We start from the raw sequence: 22,012 nt of genomic DNA, 5'->3' as shown, positions 1-22,012 counted from the left end.
TATAGCTTTTTACAGAATTAAACCTTGTGGACTTTTACCAACTGGTAGTTCTTTCTCCATCTGCTTAATTTAAACTCATCCCTTAAGAGCTAGCTCACATGTCACTTCTACAGCCTTTCCCTGTGCCACCAGGCAGAATTAAGTACTTCTTCCTTAGTATTCTCACCATATTTGGCACATAGTACTGTCTAATCCATCTCTCCCTCCTTCCTTTTGGGACAGGCTTTCTAATACCCACATTCAATCACCTAATCATACAGATTTGCCATGCTCTGTCTAAGGAAGTCTATATATGATTCTATTGTCTATTTTTTCTAAGAATGATATTCTGAAACAGACAGTCTTAATTATTTAATTTGGGTGAGAATTCTGTGAGACCAGTCCATTATAGGCTTCTCAGACTGTAACAAAAATATTGAGAGTCAAATGCTCTAATGTAGGGGATCTGAGTGATACCTATTTGAGGGAAATAGGATACCCTATTTGAGGGAATCAGTTGAAACTCACTTTTTCATTTTCTCCTAAGACTTAAGAAGATAACAATGGAGACAAATAGAAGATATGCCAGTGTTAGAATGAATAAGGCCTATGAGGAGAGCTTTGATTTCTTCTGAAAATTCTATAAGGCTCATGATAGCGAAAGAATGCAAGAAGGAATGGCAAGGCATGATTGATGGGCACAAACAAATTAAATACTATAAATCGAAGTAAGCCTAAACAGTAAAAGAGACCCATGGTGATAATGAAGGAATGAATTGCATTGCCTTTAATAAACCTGATGACTATTTAGAAAAAGACATATATTACCCTCATGCAGAAAGTCACAATACTTTATGAAAACCCAAAGAAAGTACACGTTGCTAGGGTTTGTCTATGGGTTAAATGTGTGAGGAAGAGGAACTATGCATCATCTAGACAGAACAATATATAACTAGCTAAAACACAAATCTCAGAATCCTAATGAAATTTTACTCAAAAACAGCACTTCAGGGCAAGATGGAAGATCACTGCTGAGTGTCTTTTGTTAAGTCACAAAAATAGGAAGGAACTGAAGGTCTGATAGACCACTTCCTGAGGAGTTTGCTTTCCTGATAAGGAGAGATCCTTTATCCAAGGCTTTTTTTGAAAAGACTGGTTGTTTTGTGTGGTATTATAATTAGGTATCCAAGCTTGTTCAAAAATCATATCCCAATGCCTGCAGTTATGGTTCACCAGATAATCAGGGTTAGTAAGCACTTCAAACACAGCTAGTATCTGTTTGTAGGTATTTATATCTTGCATATGAAAAGGAATTATTCTCATCAAATATTTCTGTGAAGTGCAGTGAGCCGGTAGTATTATATGTATTACAGTGCAGTGGTTCTCAGAGTGTAGCCCACAGATCCCCGGCAAAGATGCTGGGGTGTGATGATGTCCTCAAAACCATTTCACAGGGTCTACAATGTCAAAATTATTTTCATAATTATACTAAGATGCTATTGGCCATTTTCACTTGTTGACATCTGTACTAATTACATAAAAGCAATTGTGGGTTCAACTGCTGTCACCTTTACATGAATCAAGGTAATGATACCAAATGGTTCTAGCAGTCTTCACATTCTTTCGCTACCACACATTTAGTTTTTACAAAGTCAGTTTCATTTCATGTCATTGAACAAGAGGTGTAAATTAATTTTATTACTTCTTAACTGTTAAATTAACTATTTTCAACTTTCTGTATGATTAACTGGAAATTACACATACAGCAACTCTGTCACATACTGATTACTGATGGTTATCTCAAGAAAGAGTGTGCAATTCTTTGAATTGCAAGCCAAATTAGCTGCTTTATTAATGAAACAGTATTTACAATAATTGACAAAGTTTGATTATTCTTCTTGAGTATGTGGTTTGAAATTGTATGAAGGGAATCTGTTACTGCAAGTGAAACAAATGGCGATATTTGTTGTGAGTAAATTTCGAGCTTTCAAACAAATATTAGAATTTTGGAAAACTTGTAACCGCCCTGTGAGTTTGACAGCTTCCCATATGGTGTGAATGCCAACAACTAGGGTTTAGCCAGAAGATGTAACCATATCTTGCAAGGGACTATCAGTGCCTACAGAAATGAGATAGAACTGAGTTCATTGTCAACAGGGTAAACTGGAGCTACTACTTATCTTTACTTAGCCTACTGACAATGAGCCAGAACAGCAGTGTTGAACAACTAAGAAAGTGGACTGCCATCTCAACACTGAGATATCATACAGAATTCTGCCTCCCCTATCACTCCTCCCAGTCTCAACATCAGGGGAGAAAGGGTCAAGAAAGATGAAGGGCAGAAGTGTCTGACAAACAGAAATTGCCCACCTACCCCCCAAAGTTTTAAGTTCCAGATAAAGGTCTAGTCTGCCCTGGGAGGAAGTGAGAAGAGCACTGGATTAAAACTGACTGAAGTTTTAATATGAAGAGAACTGACTCTTAAATACTAGAATGAAATGAATTTTTGAAAATTATAGAATTGGTTTTAAGATGCTGTTAAGGTAATTGGTATCCAGTGGGAAAGGGAAGTTTGACAGGCTGGAGTTGAGAGGCAGTTATAGACAAAAAGAAAAACTGACTTGTATTAATATCCCAACAAGTTAAGCCTCCTCAATAAAATGGTTACACACAGGTGGACAGTTTTCCACACAGATTGGTGTTCTTAGCCTTCCATCCCCCCATTCCTTTTTTTGTACAATCAATGGAACTGAAGAGGGATACCAGCAATGAGATCCTGGTATGAGTTCTAGCATACCATAATATTTAAGTCTAGAACTAGTCCACCAATTTGGATTAGTTCACTCCTATTTGTAGCTCTGTCTGATAAATGCTAAGTGGATAAGAATCATATTTCTACATCTGGGAGGACACCATCGGAGTCACAGATATGAATGGACAAATAAGCATTACTAATGATAGGAGATGCTGAAAGTAATAATATTTTAAATAATAAAGTGGAGGAGATTGCTGGGAACACAGCTCATAGAGCAGAAATTAATTTGATATCTCAATGCTTTTAACTTTCACCTTTTAATGATTTAACCAAAGAAGAAACCTAAAAGGAGGCTCATCTAACAAAGAGGAAAAACCAGTGTATTTTAAATGGATGCTGTTCAACTACACAATACAGAGGAAGGAAAATGAAGGATCTAAAGAAAGAGATTAAGAGAAAAGCAAGTGAAAGGTCATCAAAAAGTAGAACCTGACTTGGGGCCGAACATGGAGGGTGGACAGGCATGAATGATAGACAGGGCGGAACAATTCCTGGATGAATGAGAGACAATAATGTAGAGTGGCTGTGACACATTGCATTATTAATACATACCGAGACTGAATTGCGGGTAATGTTCATGAATCTAACTGCAATTAGTACAGGTTTCTGGATTAGGAAGGACATGAAAAGGAAAGCAGAAGGTTAGAATGTACATGTCATTGCCTCATTAAAAGAGAAGGTTTAATCTTGCAATGGACTGAATATCCATCTTCTGCAGCACTGGAAAAAAGCATAGCTTATCTATCTGCTTTGAAAAGTAGGTTTATAGCAAAAGGCTCTTCCCTTCCTGCCTGGATAGCCACCACTAAACTAGGCCTCTCAGAACTGAGCTCCTGAAAATTCATACTACAGAAATGTTTCACTTTTAAGTGGGATTTCTGTTTTTAATTTCTGGAGAAAAGATTTAGATAGTATCCCCTATGATGAGTTTTATTTAATATCTTTACTGCCTGCAAAAAGCCCATGCTTATGTTTGTTTTTACAGAAGACCCTTCACTACCTTAATCAACAGACCTTTGTTAAGCACTTATTCTGTGCCAGGCAGATTAAATAATAAAGGAAGAAAAAGAATTATTTTAGTGCTAATCTAAATGCAAACTGTGAAGACATGGGAGGAAGTACTGCTGGACTCCTGAAAGAGTAAGGGCATGATGAAGCCTGCTTCTCTTTAGAGATTTATTGGGAATCTGAAATGCATGCTCATTGTCACAATTTTATTTTACAACTGAGAGGAAGGGTAGCAAATGGGCAATAACTAAACCTTAATGCAGTAGTTTTCCAGTTATCCTGAAAACTGACTTCAGGGTAACATATGTGGATAACTCTAGTTCTCAATGACCACTAATCAATAGGGCTGAAGCTATTGATTAGTGGTCATTGAGAACCGGAGTTATATGTTACTGGTTGCAAAGGAAGATGTTAAAAAGTGGGCAAACCAAAGAAATAAATTATCAGTTTTACAAGGACGGTCTCAAAACCTAACCCTAAACTCAAAGAAATACTTTTTTATTACAGTAGACTCATAGATGGAATTCCATTTCCTTAAGAATCAAATGATTCCATTTAAATTCAGTTACAAATGATTAAGTTCTCTACATCCCAGGAGTCTTAGCAGGACCACCAAAAGTGACACAATTAAAGGTGGGAACAGACAGTGGAAGGAAGTGGGGAAAAAAGTTAGAAAAGGATTACGTTTTCATAGAAAGGACAAGAAAAGAAAGCAGGGCAGATTATTAAGACACCAACGTTTTATCTAAATACCTGATTTGAAAAATTCTACACACTTAATCACATAGATTCTATAATGTAACTAAAGAGAGCTAGCAGATTAAACATGAGGAATCCATAGCACCTTGAGATGTGGTGACTTTTTACTTGTTTTTTATAAAAAAGATTCTGATAATAATCTTTGTATACACCACAAATGCACATTTAAATTCCCAAGACAACTTCCATTTTTCCACTATTCCACGTCTTGCATCTTACCATTGATCTACGAATCAGTGACAACCTGGTCTTTGCCTTATTCTCAGCAAATTCCAAGCTACTGATATCTTTGAGACGAGCCTTGTATTTATTCATTTGTTCCACAACGATCAGCTCCACACAGCTGAAACAGGAGGAAAGAGAAAAAAACTGCTAAGAGGTGAAGTAAATAAAGTATAGCACTCACAGACTGTTTTTGTGGTAGACAGTTTGAAAGATGAAGGAAAAAATTAACATCCCTTACTTGATAAACTCAGAGACAAGGTTTAGAATGGTGGTTCACAACTTTGGCTGCACTTTAGAAGCCATCTAAAGAGCAGTTACGGCTGGGCACAGTGGTTCATGCCTGTAATCCCAGCGCTTTGGGAGGCCGAGGCGGGTGGATCACCTGAGGTCAGGAGTTCGAGACCAACCTGGCCAACATGGTGAAACCCTGTCTGTACTAAAAATACTAAATTAGCCAGGTGTGGTGGTGCACGCCTATAATCCCAGCTACTTGGGAGGCTGAGGCACGAGAATCACTTGAACCTGGGAGGTGGAGGTTGCAGTGAGCCAAGATCATGCCATTGTACTCCAGCCTAGGCGACAAGAGTAAAACTTCATCTCAAAAAATAAATAAATTAATTAATAATAATAATAAAAAAAAGAGCAGTTACAAATCCCAGTGCCCAGGCTACACCCTAGACCAATTAAATCAGACTCTCTGGGGACAGGATCCAAACATTGATATATTTCTTAAAGTTCCTTTTGCAGTCAAGATTGAGGACAGCAAAAGAAAACCACGTTAGAAGGAAAGCAGAGCCCCAAGAAAAAAGACCAAGGTGAAATACAGGAATATTAAAGTATTAAGACCGAAGGATTCAGAGCCATAAGACCACAGTTAGACTAGATTACAGGAAGATACTAAGTGTCCATAATTTGGTAAAATGGAAATTTAAAATCTATTTAGAAACTATAAGCAGTCCTAAAGAAAAGCCAGATTTTAAAAATAAGATGCTTTAAGACAAATGATGCTCAGTTGAATCCAGGAGTTTGCATCCTCAGCATAAGAAAACTCAGCAGTGTCCAACAATCTTCTTAAAAACACCTGAATTTATGAACCCATTCACTACGTTTGATATCTGGATACAGTGACTACATAGTCAGAAGTCCCTGAGGTCTTGTAAAGGTTATGGTAACTGGCCTTACGTGGTAGTCTTACTGATGTCCTGTACACTTTGTAGTGGGTCAGTGGTGTCAGGGCAGCGGAGAATGCAGGGCGCAAACACAATGGCCAAAGCATTAGCAGACATTCGATTAGTGTCTTCCTGTAGAGCAATCCTAAGAATTAAAACAAAACAAAAAACAAGTGACTAAGGGATAAAAAGGGAGCACCATAGGGAAACAGGCAGAAGAGATGAGCAAAAGAAGACAGTATGACATGAACTGCGTAGTACTACAAGGATATCCATTAAGTTTAATGGTCTGCAGACTTTTCCCAAGTTGTTCCTTTGTTCCTTTGTCTCTGGAAAATGTATTTTCACTTGTTCTTTCCTTGAAGCAGTCTAGGTCAGCCGATAGCTTCCCAAGGGAAATTTGTGACCTACCTGCTCAAGGCCAAGATCACTAGATGAACCGGTCCAAAGAATGCAGAATCGGCCAGGCACGGTGGCCCACACTTGTAATCCAGCACTTTGGGAGGCCAACGTGGGCAGATTACTTGAGGTTATGAGTTTGAGACAAGCTTGGCCAACATGGCAAAACCTTGTCTCTAGTAACAATACAAAAATTAGACAGGTGTGGTGGCACACACCTGTAATCCCAGCTATGCAGGGGGCTGAGGCAGGAGAATCACTTGAACCGGGGAGGTGGAGGTTGCAGTGAGCTGAGATTGCGCCACTGCACTCCGGCCTGGGTGACAGACTGAAACTGTGTCTCAAAAAAAAAAAAAAAAAAAATGCAGAGTAGAGGCTTTAACCAAAAATAAAGATGGCTTTCTTCTCAACTACTGCTGATATTTACACACAGGGGAAGAGACACTACTCCTGAGGTCTCTTTGGTCAATTCCTGAGAACGATCTGAACCCCTCATATGAATTAGGTCATTTCAATAGATTATATATCCTTTCTAGTTCAGCTGTTAGAAAACAGGCTAAACTACACAGTGCCACCATGAGGCTGAAGCTGCTACATGGTTCAAACAAGGGCAGAAAAGCAACTGCCATGCATTCCAGTTCAGCTGAAGATTTCTGCTCCAAGGTATCCTAACCACCTGTTTGAGACACTGACCTTATAAATAGAAGAAAAAATATAAATACCTGTCAGTTTTCCAAATGAAGAAATTCCTTATCTATTTAAAATAATCCAAGAGAAACTATTAAAAATCGTTCCCTTGCTTCTTAAAGTTACCTGACTAGATGAAAGATGAGGCGTTCCAGTGTACTGAGATGAGTTCGGGAGAGCTGATCAATCACAGAGTATACACCACGGATTGTCTCCTTCCTCTCCTGAAGTCCTAAAAACAGAGCAGAAACTAAGACTAAATATCCCCTCTTATACCGTGTATCTTCCTCCCAGACACTATGAAGCAAAGAAGGCTGGCTACAGAGTTTTAGCAGTAGTTGTACCTGTACGGCAGGAGAAGAGCGACTCACAATAACTATTTAACTCTTTTTGCTTGAGTTCTATATTCATAAACAGTCTCCTTAGTTTGAACCTATATCGCAGTAATCCTTAATAACAGCAAGGGGATAGAGATGTTCTAGTTTTTCAGTCATTGTGTAGCAGATTGATTTCCCATTAAAGTCAACATAATTTATGAATCCTCAGGGCCTAAATACCTCTAGGAAGGCCTTTATCAATATCCTACGCACCTACAGCACTGAGAAACTAAACTCTGAAACCTGTTAAGCTTGGCATAGAACAGCCAGCTTTACACATAGTTCTTGCCTAGATTTCCAATTTAAATGAACATAAGCCTAATCTGAAAACTTATTTTTAATATTTTAATCTGTTTTATAACCCCAGTCTTTCAATTTCTTTGTAAGAAGCGACCAAGTGGCTCACTCAGAAAATTTTTAGGACACTAACATTTTGATGAGTCTCTAAAAAGTCAACATTTGAATAGGTGACAGTATACTGGCCGTTTTGTATTCACTGTCAAAAGCTTACCTTTGGATCTATAAGAATTAAACCACTAGAGGATGGCTTGATAATCTATACTCAAGATGGCATTTCTTTCCCAACTATAGGCCTTCTCTCTAACCCAGGAAGCCTATGCTTACCCATAGCTCGAAGAAATTCCTCATAGAGTTCAAAGGTCATGAGAGGATTGGGCAAATCTCGAAGCCATTGTTTGAATACACTTGCAATGACGTGTATGTTATAGTCATCTAGATTTACACTCTCAGCATCTATTTAGAGACAAGAGTTAGATTAACAAAGCCAAAACATGCAAAGAGATTCAAATAATTCACTTTAGAAACTATCATCATTAAAGGAAGGCTTCATGTTTCTTTTTTTTTCTTTCTTTTTTTTTCCTTTTTTTGAGACGGAGTTTCGCTCTTGTTGGCCAGGCTGGAGTGCAATGGTGTGATCTCAGCTCACCACAACCTCTGCCTCCTGAGTTCAAGTGATTCTCCTGCCTCAGCCTCCCGAGTAGCTGGGATTACAGGCATGCGCCGCCACGCTTGGCTAATTTTGTATTTTTAGTAGAGACAGGGTTTCTCCATGTTGGTCAGGCTGGTCTCGAACTCCCAACCTCAGGTGATCCACCTGCCTTGGCCTCCCAAAGTGGAGGGATTACAGGCGTGAGCCACCATGCCCGGCCAGCTTCATGTTTCTTAATCAAACTGACTAACCTATTTTCCACAATGTAATTCCATGCTTTGGAACTGTGCTTCTAACTGTGGTGAAAGGATACGTCTTGTGTATTTGTTTTCCAAATCTGTTGTGGACTGAAATGTGTAAAATAAAAGATCATGGCCAGGCGCGGTGGCTCACGCCTATAATCCCAGCACTCTGGGAGACTGAGACAGGCCAATTACTTGAGGCCAGGAGACAGAAAGCAGCCTGGCCAACGTGGTGAGACCTGTCTCTACTAAAAATATAAAAATTAGCTGGGTGTGGTGGCACACGCCTATAATCCCAGCTACCTGGGAGGCTGAGGCAGAATTGCTTGAACCCGGGAGACGGAGGTTGCAGTGAGCCAAGGTCACACCATTGTACTACAGCCTGGGCAACAGAGCAAGACTGTCTCTAAATGACTGACTGAATGAATGAATGTTTTGGTGCTGAAGCACTGTTAAACTGCTATAAACGTCTCTACATACTTGCTCTCAATTTCTGTACTTACCTGGTTATGGATTTGTCCATAGACCACACTTTGAGTACCAATGTTTTACATGACCAATGAAAAAAAGCATACAGGACACTTTATGAAAGTAAGGCTAATTTTAAGTCATTCTTAGAGATAAAAGGACAGTGATAACTGCGCTTAGAAAATATAAAGGAAACACCTTTACCCATTTCACTTATAAACTCCCTGAGGTTATACAGATTAGATGACTGGGAAGATTCATGATGATTGATTTTCACTTGTGCTATTTCAAGGTATCAGAGACAAAGTCAGTAACTGCCTGTAAACCAAAGTAGACCAAGTCTCTTGTAGACGGAACCTCCTGCCTGAGTCTTACCAGTCATTGTTATTATTTTCATACTCAATTCATTTCTCATTGATTTGTTCATAAGAAACAGCATTGTACATAGGTTCTTGGCCATACAAGGACACGCTTTACTCTGTTTGGTTCAAAAAGATCTATTCCTTCCCAACAGTGGTAAAGTGTAGAAGTTGAAAATGAAACCAGAGTCAGTCCCCTGCATGAATTCCAGTACTGAAACTACAGCTCTACAAAGATACGTGCTCAACTCACTAATCATCAGTTTGAGTAACTGTCATCAATGTAGGCAGGCAAGAAGATGATACACAGGAAAGAGTAACCCTTGGAGTCAGAATAATAAAGAGAAAGGGGAAACAGATTATGAATTCAGAAGATCTGGGATTAACTCCAATTTGGTCACTTATTGGTGATCAGTCTTTGGGCAAGATCCTCTGTAAGCCTCAGTTCCTTTTTCTGTAAATGGGGATAATAATATCCCTAATTCATAGGATTGCTGTGAATATTATAAAAACATTAGTACAGCACCTTGCACCATCATCAGCAGCTCATTATTTAATTTCCCTGTACCTTAGTTTTTTCTTTGTCAATCAGAGGTATCACAATCTTACCAAATTATTACAAAGTGCAAATTATATGCTCAATATATGTCTGCTGAATTGACCAAATGAAACCAAAGACTCTTTAGAAAGCCAAAAAATGATAACAAAGCATCACAGAAAAGAATGCATTCTTCAGGCTGCTAAGTAAAAGATCGACATGTAATGAAAACTTTAAGGGCATGAAAGGAACTATTTAAATAAAAGTATTTCGTTATGATTTAGAGGGCACTATCTTACCTGTATCTAGACCCTGCCGAAGCTCCTTGATTTTATTAGTCGAACCAGACTTTCGATAAATACCTTCTGTATACAGTCCATGCATTTCAATGTAGTTTATGAGCTTTTCCACTACTAAAGGAACAGTTCGGTCTTCACTGGTCAAACGGGACAGTTCAACCCCAAATTGTCGAGATGACAGCTCTGGATCATACTAAATGAAAGATAATTTTTAGTTTCCAAATGCATTCAAACATCTTGAAACATGTTTAACCATTTCTTTACCAGGAGCTACTTTTTATTTCTCTGAAATTTTATGAGCATAGTTAGAAGAGTTGGGAGAAGGAGAATTACGTTTAAGTAAGTATAAATAAGTGAGGTATTAGTTTCAATCCTTTTCCACCAGAATCTCCAAAAGAAAATAATGGAGTGAAGAATGAAGGCAGTGGCAAAGGGCTACAGCTTCTTCTCCTATCAAAAAATCGCTTCAAAAGCAAAGGTGGGATTTTATATGCAAACAGCTTGACCACCTACCAGATACCACTAGAAAATCTACTGATTTGATAAGAATTAGAGTTGTCAGCAAGTTCTTAAGCATAAGAATGCTTTGATGTTTATATAAACTTTATGGAAGTTTAACTGAAAAATGATTTCATAATTAAAGGCAGAGGTACACACAGATCAGCCCATGACTACTGTTACAGCTCTTTTGTATGGACTTGAATAGCGTATCTGATATCATACTTATTCATTCATTCATTCATTCATTCATTCATTTTCATTCATTCATTCATTTGAGATAGAGTCTCGCTCTGTCACCCAGGCTGGAGTGCAGTGATGCGATCTCAACTCACTGCAACCTCCACCTCCCAGGTTCAAGCAATTCTCATGCCTCAGGCTCCCAAGTAGCTGGGACTACAGGCACAGGCCACCACGCCCAGTTGATGTTTGTAGTTTTAGTAGAGACGAGGTTTCATCATGTTGGCCAGGCTGGTCTCGAACTCCTGACCTCAAGTGATCTGCCCGCCTTGGCCTCCCGAAGTGCTGGGATTACAGGCGTGAACCACTGCGTCCAGCCAATATCATACTTTATTAACCTATAGGTTATTTTATATCCTATGTGACTGCAACAGAACAGCTTACCCTTAAGATTATTTGAAGTAATTCACTGAAAAGAAAAATGGCAGGTATTATCTCTGAGACTGAAAATTGTTTTGCAAATCTGTCTTTCCTTCTCCTGCACCATTGTCCTTCCCTAACTGTATATTCCATTTTCTCCTTTAACCTGCATCCAACCAGTTGCCAAGTCAATCAGTTCATCCTCTCTATTTTTTCTTTTCTGTTCTAAGTGTCATCACCCCAGCTCAAAACTATATCACTAACCAATTAGACTATTTCAACAGTTTCTTGGCCAGTTTTCCTCATATTCATATGTCCCCTTTTAATATATTCTGTAGTATATATAATCTGTTTTATTATCCTCACAGCAAAAGAAACTACCATCAGAGTGAACAGGCAACCTACAGAATGGGAGAAAATTTTTGCAATCTACTCATCTGACAAAGGGCTAATATCCAGAATCTACAAAGAACTCAAACAAATTTACAAGGAAAAAACAACCCCATCAAAAAGCGGGCAAAGGATATGAACAGACACTTCTCAAAAGAAGACATTTATGCAGCCAACAGACACATGAAAAAATGCTCATCATCACTGGCCATCAGAGAAATGCAAATCAAAACCACACTGAGATACCATCTCATACCAGTTAGAATGGCAATCATTAAAAAGTCAGGGAACAACAGGTGCTGGAGAGGATGTGGAGAAATAGGAACACTTTTACACTGTTGGTGGGACTGTAAACTGGTTCAACCATTGTGGAAGACAGTGTGGCGATTCCTCAAGGATCTAGAACTAGAAATACCATTTGACCCAGCCATCCCATTACTGGGTATATACCCAAAGGATTGATTATAAATCATGCTGCTACGAAGACACATGCACACATGTTTATTGTGGCATTATTCACAATAGCAAAGACTTGGAACCAACCTAAATGTCCATCAATGATAGACTGGATTAAGAAAATGCGGCACATATACAGCATGGAATACTATGCAGCCATAAAAAAGGATGAGTTAATATCCTTTGTAGGGACATGGATGAAGCTGGAAACCATCATTCTCAGCAAACTATTCCAGGGACAAAAAACCAAACACTGCATGTTCTCACTCATAGATGGGAATTGAACAATGAGAACACTTGGGTCTACAGCCATACCACCCTGAACGCAGGGTGGGGCCTGGTTAGTACTTGGATGGGAGAACACTTGGACACAGGAAGGGGAACATCACACACTGGGGCCTGTCATGGGGTCGGGGGAGTGGGGAGGGATAGCATTAGGGGATATACCTAATGTAAATGATGAGTTAATGAGTGCAGCACACCAACATGGCACATGTATACATATGTAACAAACCTGCACATTGTGCACATGTACCCTAGAACTTAAAGTATAATAAAAAAAAAAAAAGGAAAAATTCCCACTAGAAGAAAAACATCTCACAGATGTAGATTCACTACTCTGCATTCTCTTCTCTCTAAAATCTAGTCTCCTAAGGTACAATTTGCCTGGGCAGCTCTCTGATGCTTGCCAACAAACTTTTTTAGTATTGGTCTGACACAAGCTACTCCATCTTAGCTGGAAGCAAATGTCTCACTCATATTCTTTGTATTTTAATTCCTGAATCAAATTTCTCTCTGTACTTTGCCATGATTGGTCTACTGCAAACAACATGCACACACATTTATATTTCAGATTTGCATGCTATTGTAACAACTGTCAGTATGTGATTAATGAATGAGAAAATGTTGTGATCATACATCAATAAAAGCCTGAATTTTTTTAAGAAGATTACTTCCTTGAAACAAAAGGTATCAAACAGTATGCGTACAGTATATTTTAGATCTCTGTGTATCCAAGAGATATATGTAAAAACACCAACCATCCATGCTGGTGAATTTTGCTATTCATGTTTAAATTTGTTCATCTTTAATTGTAGCTTACTGCATTAAGGATAATTCCTAGGAAGATTTATGACTTTTTAAGGAAGTATGAAACCTCACTGCAGTGTTCTTCAAATTGTGGTTTATGAAATTAATTTAGTAACTCACATAGAGTAACGGCAAAATAATTCTATGAAAATCAATTCATTTTTGTACATATATCACCAAACATGTGAACTGGATCATGGCATAAAACATATTTCTTACTGTGATTTGTGGTCAAAAAGTTTAAAAACCACTTATCTGTAAAACTATCAAAAAGGCCTTAATTTATTTCCATAAGGCACAAAAGACCAATAGGTCTGTTATCTATTACTGATAGGTGATAATTTCTTACCTTTTTAGAGCACTTGGCTGTGGTTTTCAGACAGCACTTCTTATGGCAAGCATACTTGCATACTGAAAAATAGGTGAGGAATGCAACATTTTTAGAAGTCTGCACATCAGTGATAAGAACTTATCGAGTATACTTTATTTTAGACCTACATTTTCTCTTTAAATCTCAGACTGCTGTAATATGACATATATACTTTGTACAATGGTATAATTAAAAAGAATTTTAACCCATTCTATTGGGTATAATGAAGTTGAAAATATGATCAAAATTTCTAGCCACAGTCAATGAAAAAGCTTTTTGTTCTTTCAAAACTGTTCATCCTGCCCCTATGCCACACAGTACCACTCCCCAACGAATTCCAGCAGGATACTTATCTTTGTGGTTTGATTCACAAAGATAAATGTTCATGTTCTACAACATACATGCTCTACAACATACTAAAATCTCAGAAATGCCTATTAAGAATCATTCCTATAGATAAGGAAGGCATTACTGTCAAAGATCCTTCCTGAAATGAAAACAAATTGGGTAGCACAGTTTAAGATATAAGAAAGGTCTTATTTATCATCTCTAAAGGTTCAGAACAGAGCTCTGAAGAACCAGAACATGAAGAGTATTCAGTTGTGATTGGGAAGATGGAATAAAGAAAAGGTTCAGAGCTAAAATAATTTAGAGGAGTGGTGATAACCCAGGGTGGCTGGGCAGCTGGTGAACAGGAAGAGGCACATTAAGAGGAGGGTATTGAGAACACAGCTGGCTTATGTCATTTTGTTATACTAGCTCTGGCTTTTGTGTACCAATACCTGAATATCCTTTCTTGAGCTTGTAAAATATAACTTGCAGGCTTTTGAAGGCCAAGATCAAGTAAGGGAGGCCATGTCATTGTACTGGTGAAATAATCAGGATAACAACAAAGAAAGTTAGCTAATTCTATTAAAAAATCAAATCAGGCCAGGCACAGTGGCTCATGCCTGCAATCCCAGCACACTTTGGGAGGCTGAGGTGAGTGGATCACTTGAGGTTAGGAGTTCAAGACCAGCCTGATCAACATGGTAAAACCCTGTCTCTACTGAAAATACAAAAATTAGCCGGACATGGTGGTGAGCACCTGTAATCTCAGCTACTTGGGAGGCTGAGGCAGGACAAGCAGTTAAACCTGGGAGGCGGAGGTTGCAGTGAGCTGAGATTGTGCCACTGCACTCCAGTCTGGGCAACAAAGTTAGACTCCGTCTCACAAAAAAACAAACAAACAAAAAAAAAAAAAACAAAACAACAAATCAAACCAGCTCAACACAGTCATAAAAAAGAAAATTATTTAAATTTTTAGCTTTAAGTTACAGAAGAAACTAAACCTACAAGAATCATAGTTACACTAAAGAGTCAAATACATTTCAAACTACTTCCTATTTTCACTCATTATAATTTTTTAGACTACTGATAATAAAACCAAAGCAAAACTGCTGTTGAACCATGGAATAAGTAAATATATAGTAATAGTGGCAATTTTTCTGTGGCAAACTGCTGTCGTACTGGATCCAGTCCTTTCTTAGTATTTGCTTCATTCAATTTTAGCCCACTAGTAAAAGCAAAGCTTCACAGAACTAATAATAGCACCAGAGCAGATGTATAAAATAAGATGAGTGGAGGCTAAAGGTTCACTGTAAGCCAGAACCAAGTTGATCTACAAAGAATCTCTACTCACATTTTAGGATTTATATATTTATATGTAAAATGATATATATATATATATTTATATATATTTTATATATTTATATTTTTTCTACTGTAATCTGCTAAAAGGATTACAGTAGAAAAAGTACCTTTTTGACTATAATCTAATTTATCCATCCATCCATCCATCCATCCATCCATCCATCCATCCATCCATCCATCTATAGGTCTATCTAACCAACAAATATTTATTAAAACTTACTATGGCCATCACTGTTTTAGGCACTGATGATATAAAAAAAAAAAAAGACAAATAAGTTTCCTGACCTATAGAGCATATATTTTAGAGGCGTAGACTGAAAAACAAGAAAACAAATACTTAATATAATTTTGGATGGTAATAAGTTCTATAAAGACTATTAAGTCTGAGTGAAAGAACAGAGAATTTCGGAGGGTGGAGGGGCAGGCGCAGTGGCTCACGCCTGTAATCCCAGCACTTTAGGCCAAGGCAGGAGGATCACCTGAGGTCAGGAGTTCGAGACCAGCCTGGCCAACATGGCAAAACCCTGTCTCTACTAAAAACACAAAAATTAGCTGGGCGTGGTGGCACGTGCCTATAATCCCAGCTACTTGGGAGGCTGAGGCAGGGAGAATCACTTGAACCTGGGAAGCAGAGGTTGCAGTGAGCTGAGATCACACTACTGCACTCCAGCCTGGGCGATGGAGCAAGACACCATCTCAAAAAAAAAAAAAGAATAGAGAATCTGGGGACAAGGTGGCATTTAAACTGGGGGTAGAAAAGAGAGCTCTCTGAGAAGGTGAGATGTGAGTGTAGGCATGAAGTAATTGAAATATGAAGTCATACTAAAATCTGGGACAAGAACATTTTAGACAGAGTGAATCACATGTACGAGGCTCTCAGTGACCAAATAACATCAAAATATCTGGTTTAGATACAAAGAATAGGTGAAGAGAGTATAGCAAGAGATGAGGCTAAAAATTTAGGTAGTGTAAATAACTCCTTTATGGTAAAGGAGATATAAGACAACTCAAGGAAACAGAAATGTCAGTGGTTAAAAATATTCCTCAAAGATCTCTCATACTTACATTTGCAAACAGAGGCTCGGTCCATTATCCATATCAAAGAAGAACAGTATTCACAGTATGTAGGGATGCTATATTGGGTGGCTTTAAAGATGTGACCATTGTGTTCTTCTACCTGAATGAAAAAATTTAGCTACTTATATTAAAGCCAACACAGTAAATGCTGCCCTAACGTGGTGGGAAACCCTTCAATCTCTTGTTAAGTCTTCAGTAGGCACTAATTCCAGGGGGACAATTATGATCTTTTGAGAAATAACATAAAATAAAATATATTTTTCCTGCTTTCCAAAAGCTAACAACCTAGATAGACATGACCAAATCATATGAAAAACAGAAAGCAATGCAACAGACATACAATAGCCGTCTTATATGACTCTAATGTTACATTAAAAGCAGCAGTTCTCAAAGTATGTTTTCTTTTTCTTTTTTTGGCTTTTTTTTTTCTTTTTTTTGAGACTCAGTCTTGCTATGTTGCCCAGGCTGGAGTGCAGTGGTGCTATCAGCTCACTGCAGCCTCTGCCTCCCGGGTTCAGGTGATTCTCCTGCTTTTGCCTCCCAAATAGCCAGGATTATAGGCGCCTGCCACTAAGCCTGGATAATTTTTGTACTTTTTTTTTTATTAGTGACGGTGTTTCACCATGTTGGCCAGGCTGGTCTTGAACTCCTGATCTCAAGTTATCCGCCTGCCTCAGACTCCCAAAGTGTTGGGATTATCAGCGTGAACCACTGCGCCCAGCTAAAATATATATTTTTTTGTAATCTCGGGAAACTTTTACAGTTGAAAATTACTGATGACCTCAGAGAGCTTTTGTTTACATGAGTTGTACCTGTTAATATTTACTATGCTAACAATTAAAGCTGAAAAAAATTTAAAGTATATATTCATTAATTTATTTAAAATGAACAATAAATGTATTATACATGAACATAACATTTTAATTAAAAACAACTATATCTTTAAAGCAAAAAAAAATAGTGGCAAAAGGGGTATTGTTTTACATTTTTGTAAATTTCTTTAATGTCTGGATTAATAAAAGACACCTGGATTCTCACATCTACTTCTGCACTCAATCTATTGCAATATGCAGTTTAGTTTGAAATATATAAAGAAAATCCAGCTTAATACAGATATGAAAGTGGAAAATGAAGGAATGTATTTTTAGTTTTTTAATTAAAATTTTTTTATTTGTATAAATGTATGTGGTACAAGTGTATTTTTGTTACATGCATAGGTTGCATAGTGGTGAAGTCAGGGCTTTTAGGGTATCAACCACTCAAATAACGTGTATTGTACCCATTAAGTAATCTCTCATCATCCATCCCCCTCACACCCCCTCACTCTTCCGAGTCAGTGGAGTAATATTTTAACAGTCCTTTCAGATAGTAATACGGCACCAAAACTTTACAAATGGTAACTTAAAAGTTAAATAAAAAACCATAACCAATGAACCCTTCCTGTCCTATGACAGTAAAATCTATTGTTTTGGACTTAATTAAAATTTAAAACTCTAACCTTCAAAGACACCATTAAGAAAAAAAGATAAACCACAGACTCGGAGAAAACATTTGCAAATCATATATCTGATAAATGACTTCTAGTCATTATGTTAGAATGTTATGTAATTATGTTAGAAATGTTAGAACCCAATAATAAGGCAACCCAACTCAAAAATGGGCAAAATACTGAATAGACAGTTCATCAAAGAAGCAGTTCAAATGGCCAATGGGCACATGAAAAGATGTTCAACATCATTAGTTATCAAAGAAATGCAAACTAAAACCACAATGAAATACTACTTCATACCTACCAGAATGGCTATAACAAAAAAGGTAAACAATAACAAATGTTGGTAAGAATGTGGATAGACTAGAACCCTTAGGTACTGCAGGTGGGATTGTAAAGTGGTGCAGTCACTTGGAAAACAGCATGGCAGTTTCTGAAAACTGGAAGCACGGAGTTGCCACTTGACCCAGAAATTCCACTCTCAGGTTTATACACAAGATAACTGAAAATGTACGTTCACAAAAAAACCTGTACGTAACTGTTCATAGTGGCATTATTCATGGTAGCCAAAAATACAAAACAACTCAAATGTCTACCAACTGATCAAAGGGTAAATAAAACGTGACATATCCATGCAATGAAATTCTATTTACCATTAAAGAAGACCGAACTGTTGATAAACACAATGATATAGATGAACTTCAAAAACATTATGCTAAAAAGCCACATGCAAAAACCACAGTGTATGATTCTATTTACATGAAATATCCAGAAAAGGCAAGACTATAGGAACAGAAAGTAGAGTAATAGTGCCTGAGGCTAGTAAAGAGCAGTGACTGTAAACTGGCATGAAAAATCCTTTTGGGATTTTTCTAAAATTGGAGATGGGAAAACTGTGAATTTACTGAAATCACTGAATTGTACACATAAAAAGGGATAAATTTGTGGTAAGTAAATTTACCTCAAGAAAGCTGGTTTACAATACCAATTGGTCTATTTTGTATTTGGACATATTTACCTGTATGTGATTTTACAGTGGTACATGTTGATCATTTGGAATATACTGATTCACTAAATTAAACTTCCAAATGTTGACACATTTCATTATACACTAGTAGAAAGTCATAGTCCTTAACTTTATTACTGACCTCATTAGAAAACTTGGCAGATACAAGTTTTCCAAAATTTGAATTTTTGCTTGAATACACAAGTTTTATCACTGGTAATAAATATTGTCAGTTGTTTTCCTTGAAGTGACAGGATAACTGCATATGCCAAAATCTTAATGAATAGTTTAAGTAAAAATAATGTTCTATGAAAAAAGTGGCTAGAAACATGTTGCCACAAGAACTTGTTCATGAATTTTCATAGCAGCATTATTCAAACAAAAAGTAGAAACAACTGAAATGTCCTTCAATTAATAAACAGATATATAAAATGTTATATATCCATACAACAGAATATTTGGCTTTACAAAGGAATGATGTACTGACACAACACGGATGAACCTTGAAAACATTATGCTAAGTGAGAGAAGGCAGACACAAAAGGCCATATATATGATTTTTTAAGTCAATATGAAATGTTCAGAATAGGCAAATCCATACAGACAGAAAGTAGACTGGTGGTTGTGAGGGGCTCAGAGGAAAAGAGAAGAGGGATTGAGTGAGTGCTCAGAAAGCACAGTTTCTTTTTGGGATAACGTTCTCAAATTATATAGAGGTAATGATTGCTTAACATAGTGAATATACTAAAACCCACTAAATTGTACACTTTACGTAGTTAAAATGGCTAAATGGTTAAATTTTTATTGTATGAATTTTATCTCAATTTAAAAAAATGCTAGATCAGCCTGCAATCTAATTGTACAAGTAAGTTCTTGAGACAACCATCATACCATGGTTTTGCATCTTTCCCATTTCATTACACAGAATATTAAAGAGATGTGAATTCAAGAATCAAAACTTAATACAATTAATGTTTTTATTATTTCACCTTAAGTAAAGCTTCTCTATTTTTCTTAAACTATGAGTATGTGACTGTAAAAATTATAATGCCCATTAACAAAGTTTGCAGGCACTGCCTTGATTCAAGTTATGGCAGTTTTACCCATGTTTGCTTTTGTGTCAACTCAATGAAAAAGGAAAATGATGTTTTATTATTACAAAAACAGTTGTGATATCATAAAACCCCTAAAAGTCTACCAGAAACCCCTGTAGACCACACTTTGAAACACTGGATCATATATAAACTAGACATAGACTCAAGTTTGTATAGACTATATATGTTTATAAATGATCTGGTACAAAAGGATATATGTGATACTGTTAACTATGGTGATTATCCGTGCTGAGATAAAACACTCAATATTAAGTGTAACATGACTGGGCGTGGTGGTGTGTGCCTGCAGTCTGAGCTACTAGGGAGGGTAAGGTGGGAGGATCATTTGAGCTCAGGAGTTTGAGGTTGGTCTAGGCAACATAGCGAGACCCCATCTCTTAAATAAATAAATGTATGCATGTAACACGAAGTTTTTTTTTAAACCTGTATATGAAACACTTTAAAACCCTCTTGAAGGATACAAAAATAGACTTAATCAGAAGAAAAGATTCAAAATAATAAAGATGTCAGTTCTCTCTACATTAATTTAAAAATATAAGGTAATAGAAATAGAAGTACTAATAGATCTTTTTTTCTGCTCAAACTAGACAATCAAATAGTTGGAATGGCTCACGACTATTTAGATCAACTAATGAAACGGGATAAAAAAGACCCAAGCAGGCCGGGCGCAGTGGCTCATGCCTGTAATCCCAGAACTTTGGGACACCGAGGCGGGTGGATCACAAAGTCAGGAGTTTGAGACCAGCCTGACCAACATGGTGAAACCCCATCTCTACTAAAACTACAAAAATTAGCCAGGCGTGGAGGCGCACACCTGTGGTTCCAACTACTCAGGAGGCTGAGGCAGGAGAATCACTTGAACTCGGGAGGTGGAAGCTGTGGTGAGTTGAGATTGCACCACTGCACTCCAGCCTTGGCAACAGAATGAGGCTGTATCAAAAAACAAAACAAAACAAAACAAACACAAAACAAGCATCATGGGAAATTTAGAATGTAAAAAGGGTGACATCTCAAAGTTGATAAGTAAAGATGGACTTTAAAATAAATGATGTTGGTAGCCATTGATAAGAGGCAAAATTAGATTCATATCTCACACTGCACACCAAGACAATTCCATAAAGATCGGAATTTAAATGTAAAAAATGTGACCACTAAATTATTGGAAGAAAACATTGAGAATTCCTTTATAACCCTGAAGTGAGGAAAGTCTTAACTATGACTCAAAATTCAGAAGCTATGAAAAAAAAAGATTCACAAGTTTAATTTCTTAAAAATTTTCCACATGACAAAAATCATAATAAGCCAAGTGAAAAGACAACTGACAAACCAGGAAAACATACTTTCAACTTATATCGCAGACAAAGGGTAATCTCTCTAATGTACAGAGTTGCTACAAATTGAGAAGGAAAAGACCAAAGCCAAAAGAAAAATGAGTAATGAACAAAAACATACAGACTGCAGTTAAAAAAAAAAAAAAAGCAAATGGTATTTAAGCATAAGAAAAGATACTCAATCTCACTGACAGTATGAGAAAAGCAAATAAAAACTGTGTAGAGATATAAACTACAAAATGAGACTACCTCTATTACAGAGAAATGAAGCAATATTTATCAAAATAACAAAGGCATTCACCCTATGACCCAGTAATTTCAATTCTAGGAATCCATCACACACACACACACACACCGTTATTCATTGTGTCACTCTTTGTAATAGCAGAAGACTAGAAGCAGCCTAATAGTCCAGTAAGGAATGGTAGCCAGTTGTGAAACAGATTTCTGTGTATAGCTATTGTATTAGTTTTCTATTGCTGCTGCCACAAATTACCATAAATTCAGTGGCTTAAAACAACACCTATCATTTGTTATCTCACAGTTCAGTAAGCTAGAAGTCTGACACTTCTCAGAGTCACAGACTTTTAGTCTCACCAGGCTAAAATCAGGTATCGACAAGGGCG

The 22,012-nt window shown here is 37.2% G+C and overlaps 1 protein-coding gene across 5 annotated transcripts in view; it reads right to left on the bottom strand.

Moving 5' to 3' along the window:
* The window catches only part of MYO9A (myosin IXA), a 300,363-nt gene that overhangs the window by 20,773 nt on the left and 257,578 nt on the right, over positions 1 to 22,012 (bottom strand). For 3 of the 5 annotated variants that reach the window (XM_055277888.2, XM_055277886.2, XM_063638793.1), the window contains 8 exons: positions 16,434 to 16,545; positions 13,656 to 13,717; positions 10,274 to 10,466; positions 8,043 to 8,171; positions 7,168 to 7,273; positions 5,969 to 6,100; positions 4,781 to 4,904; positions 3,347 to 3,400 (listed from right to left, as the gene is read on the bottom strand). In XM_055277888.2, the coding sequence (XP_055133863.1) occupies positions 3,347 to 3,400; positions 4,781 to 4,904; positions 5,969 to 6,100; positions 7,168 to 7,273; positions 8,043 to 8,171; positions 10,274 to 10,466; positions 13,656 to 13,717; positions 16,434 to 16,545 (912 nt within the window). The remainder of the gene's footprint in view (positions 1 to 3,346; positions 3,401 to 4,780; positions 4,905 to 5,968; positions 6,101 to 7,167; positions 7,274 to 8,042; positions 8,172 to 10,273; positions 10,467 to 13,655; positions 13,718 to 16,433; positions 16,546 to 22,012) is intronic. The other 2 variants (XM_063638792.1, XM_055277889.2) reach the window with 1 other exon arrangement.

Source organism: Symphalangus syndactylus, chromosome 5, assembly GCF_028878055.3.
Source record: "Symphalangus syndactylus isolate Jambi chromosome 5, NHGRI_mSymSyn1-v2.1_pri, whole genome shotgun sequence".
NCBI lineage: Eukaryota > Metazoa > Chordata > Mammalia > Primates > Hylobatidae > Symphalangus > Symphalangus syndactylus.
The sequence above is the reverse complement of the archived record's forward strand: the minus strand, read 5'-3'. Positions and strand labels throughout refer to the sequence as shown.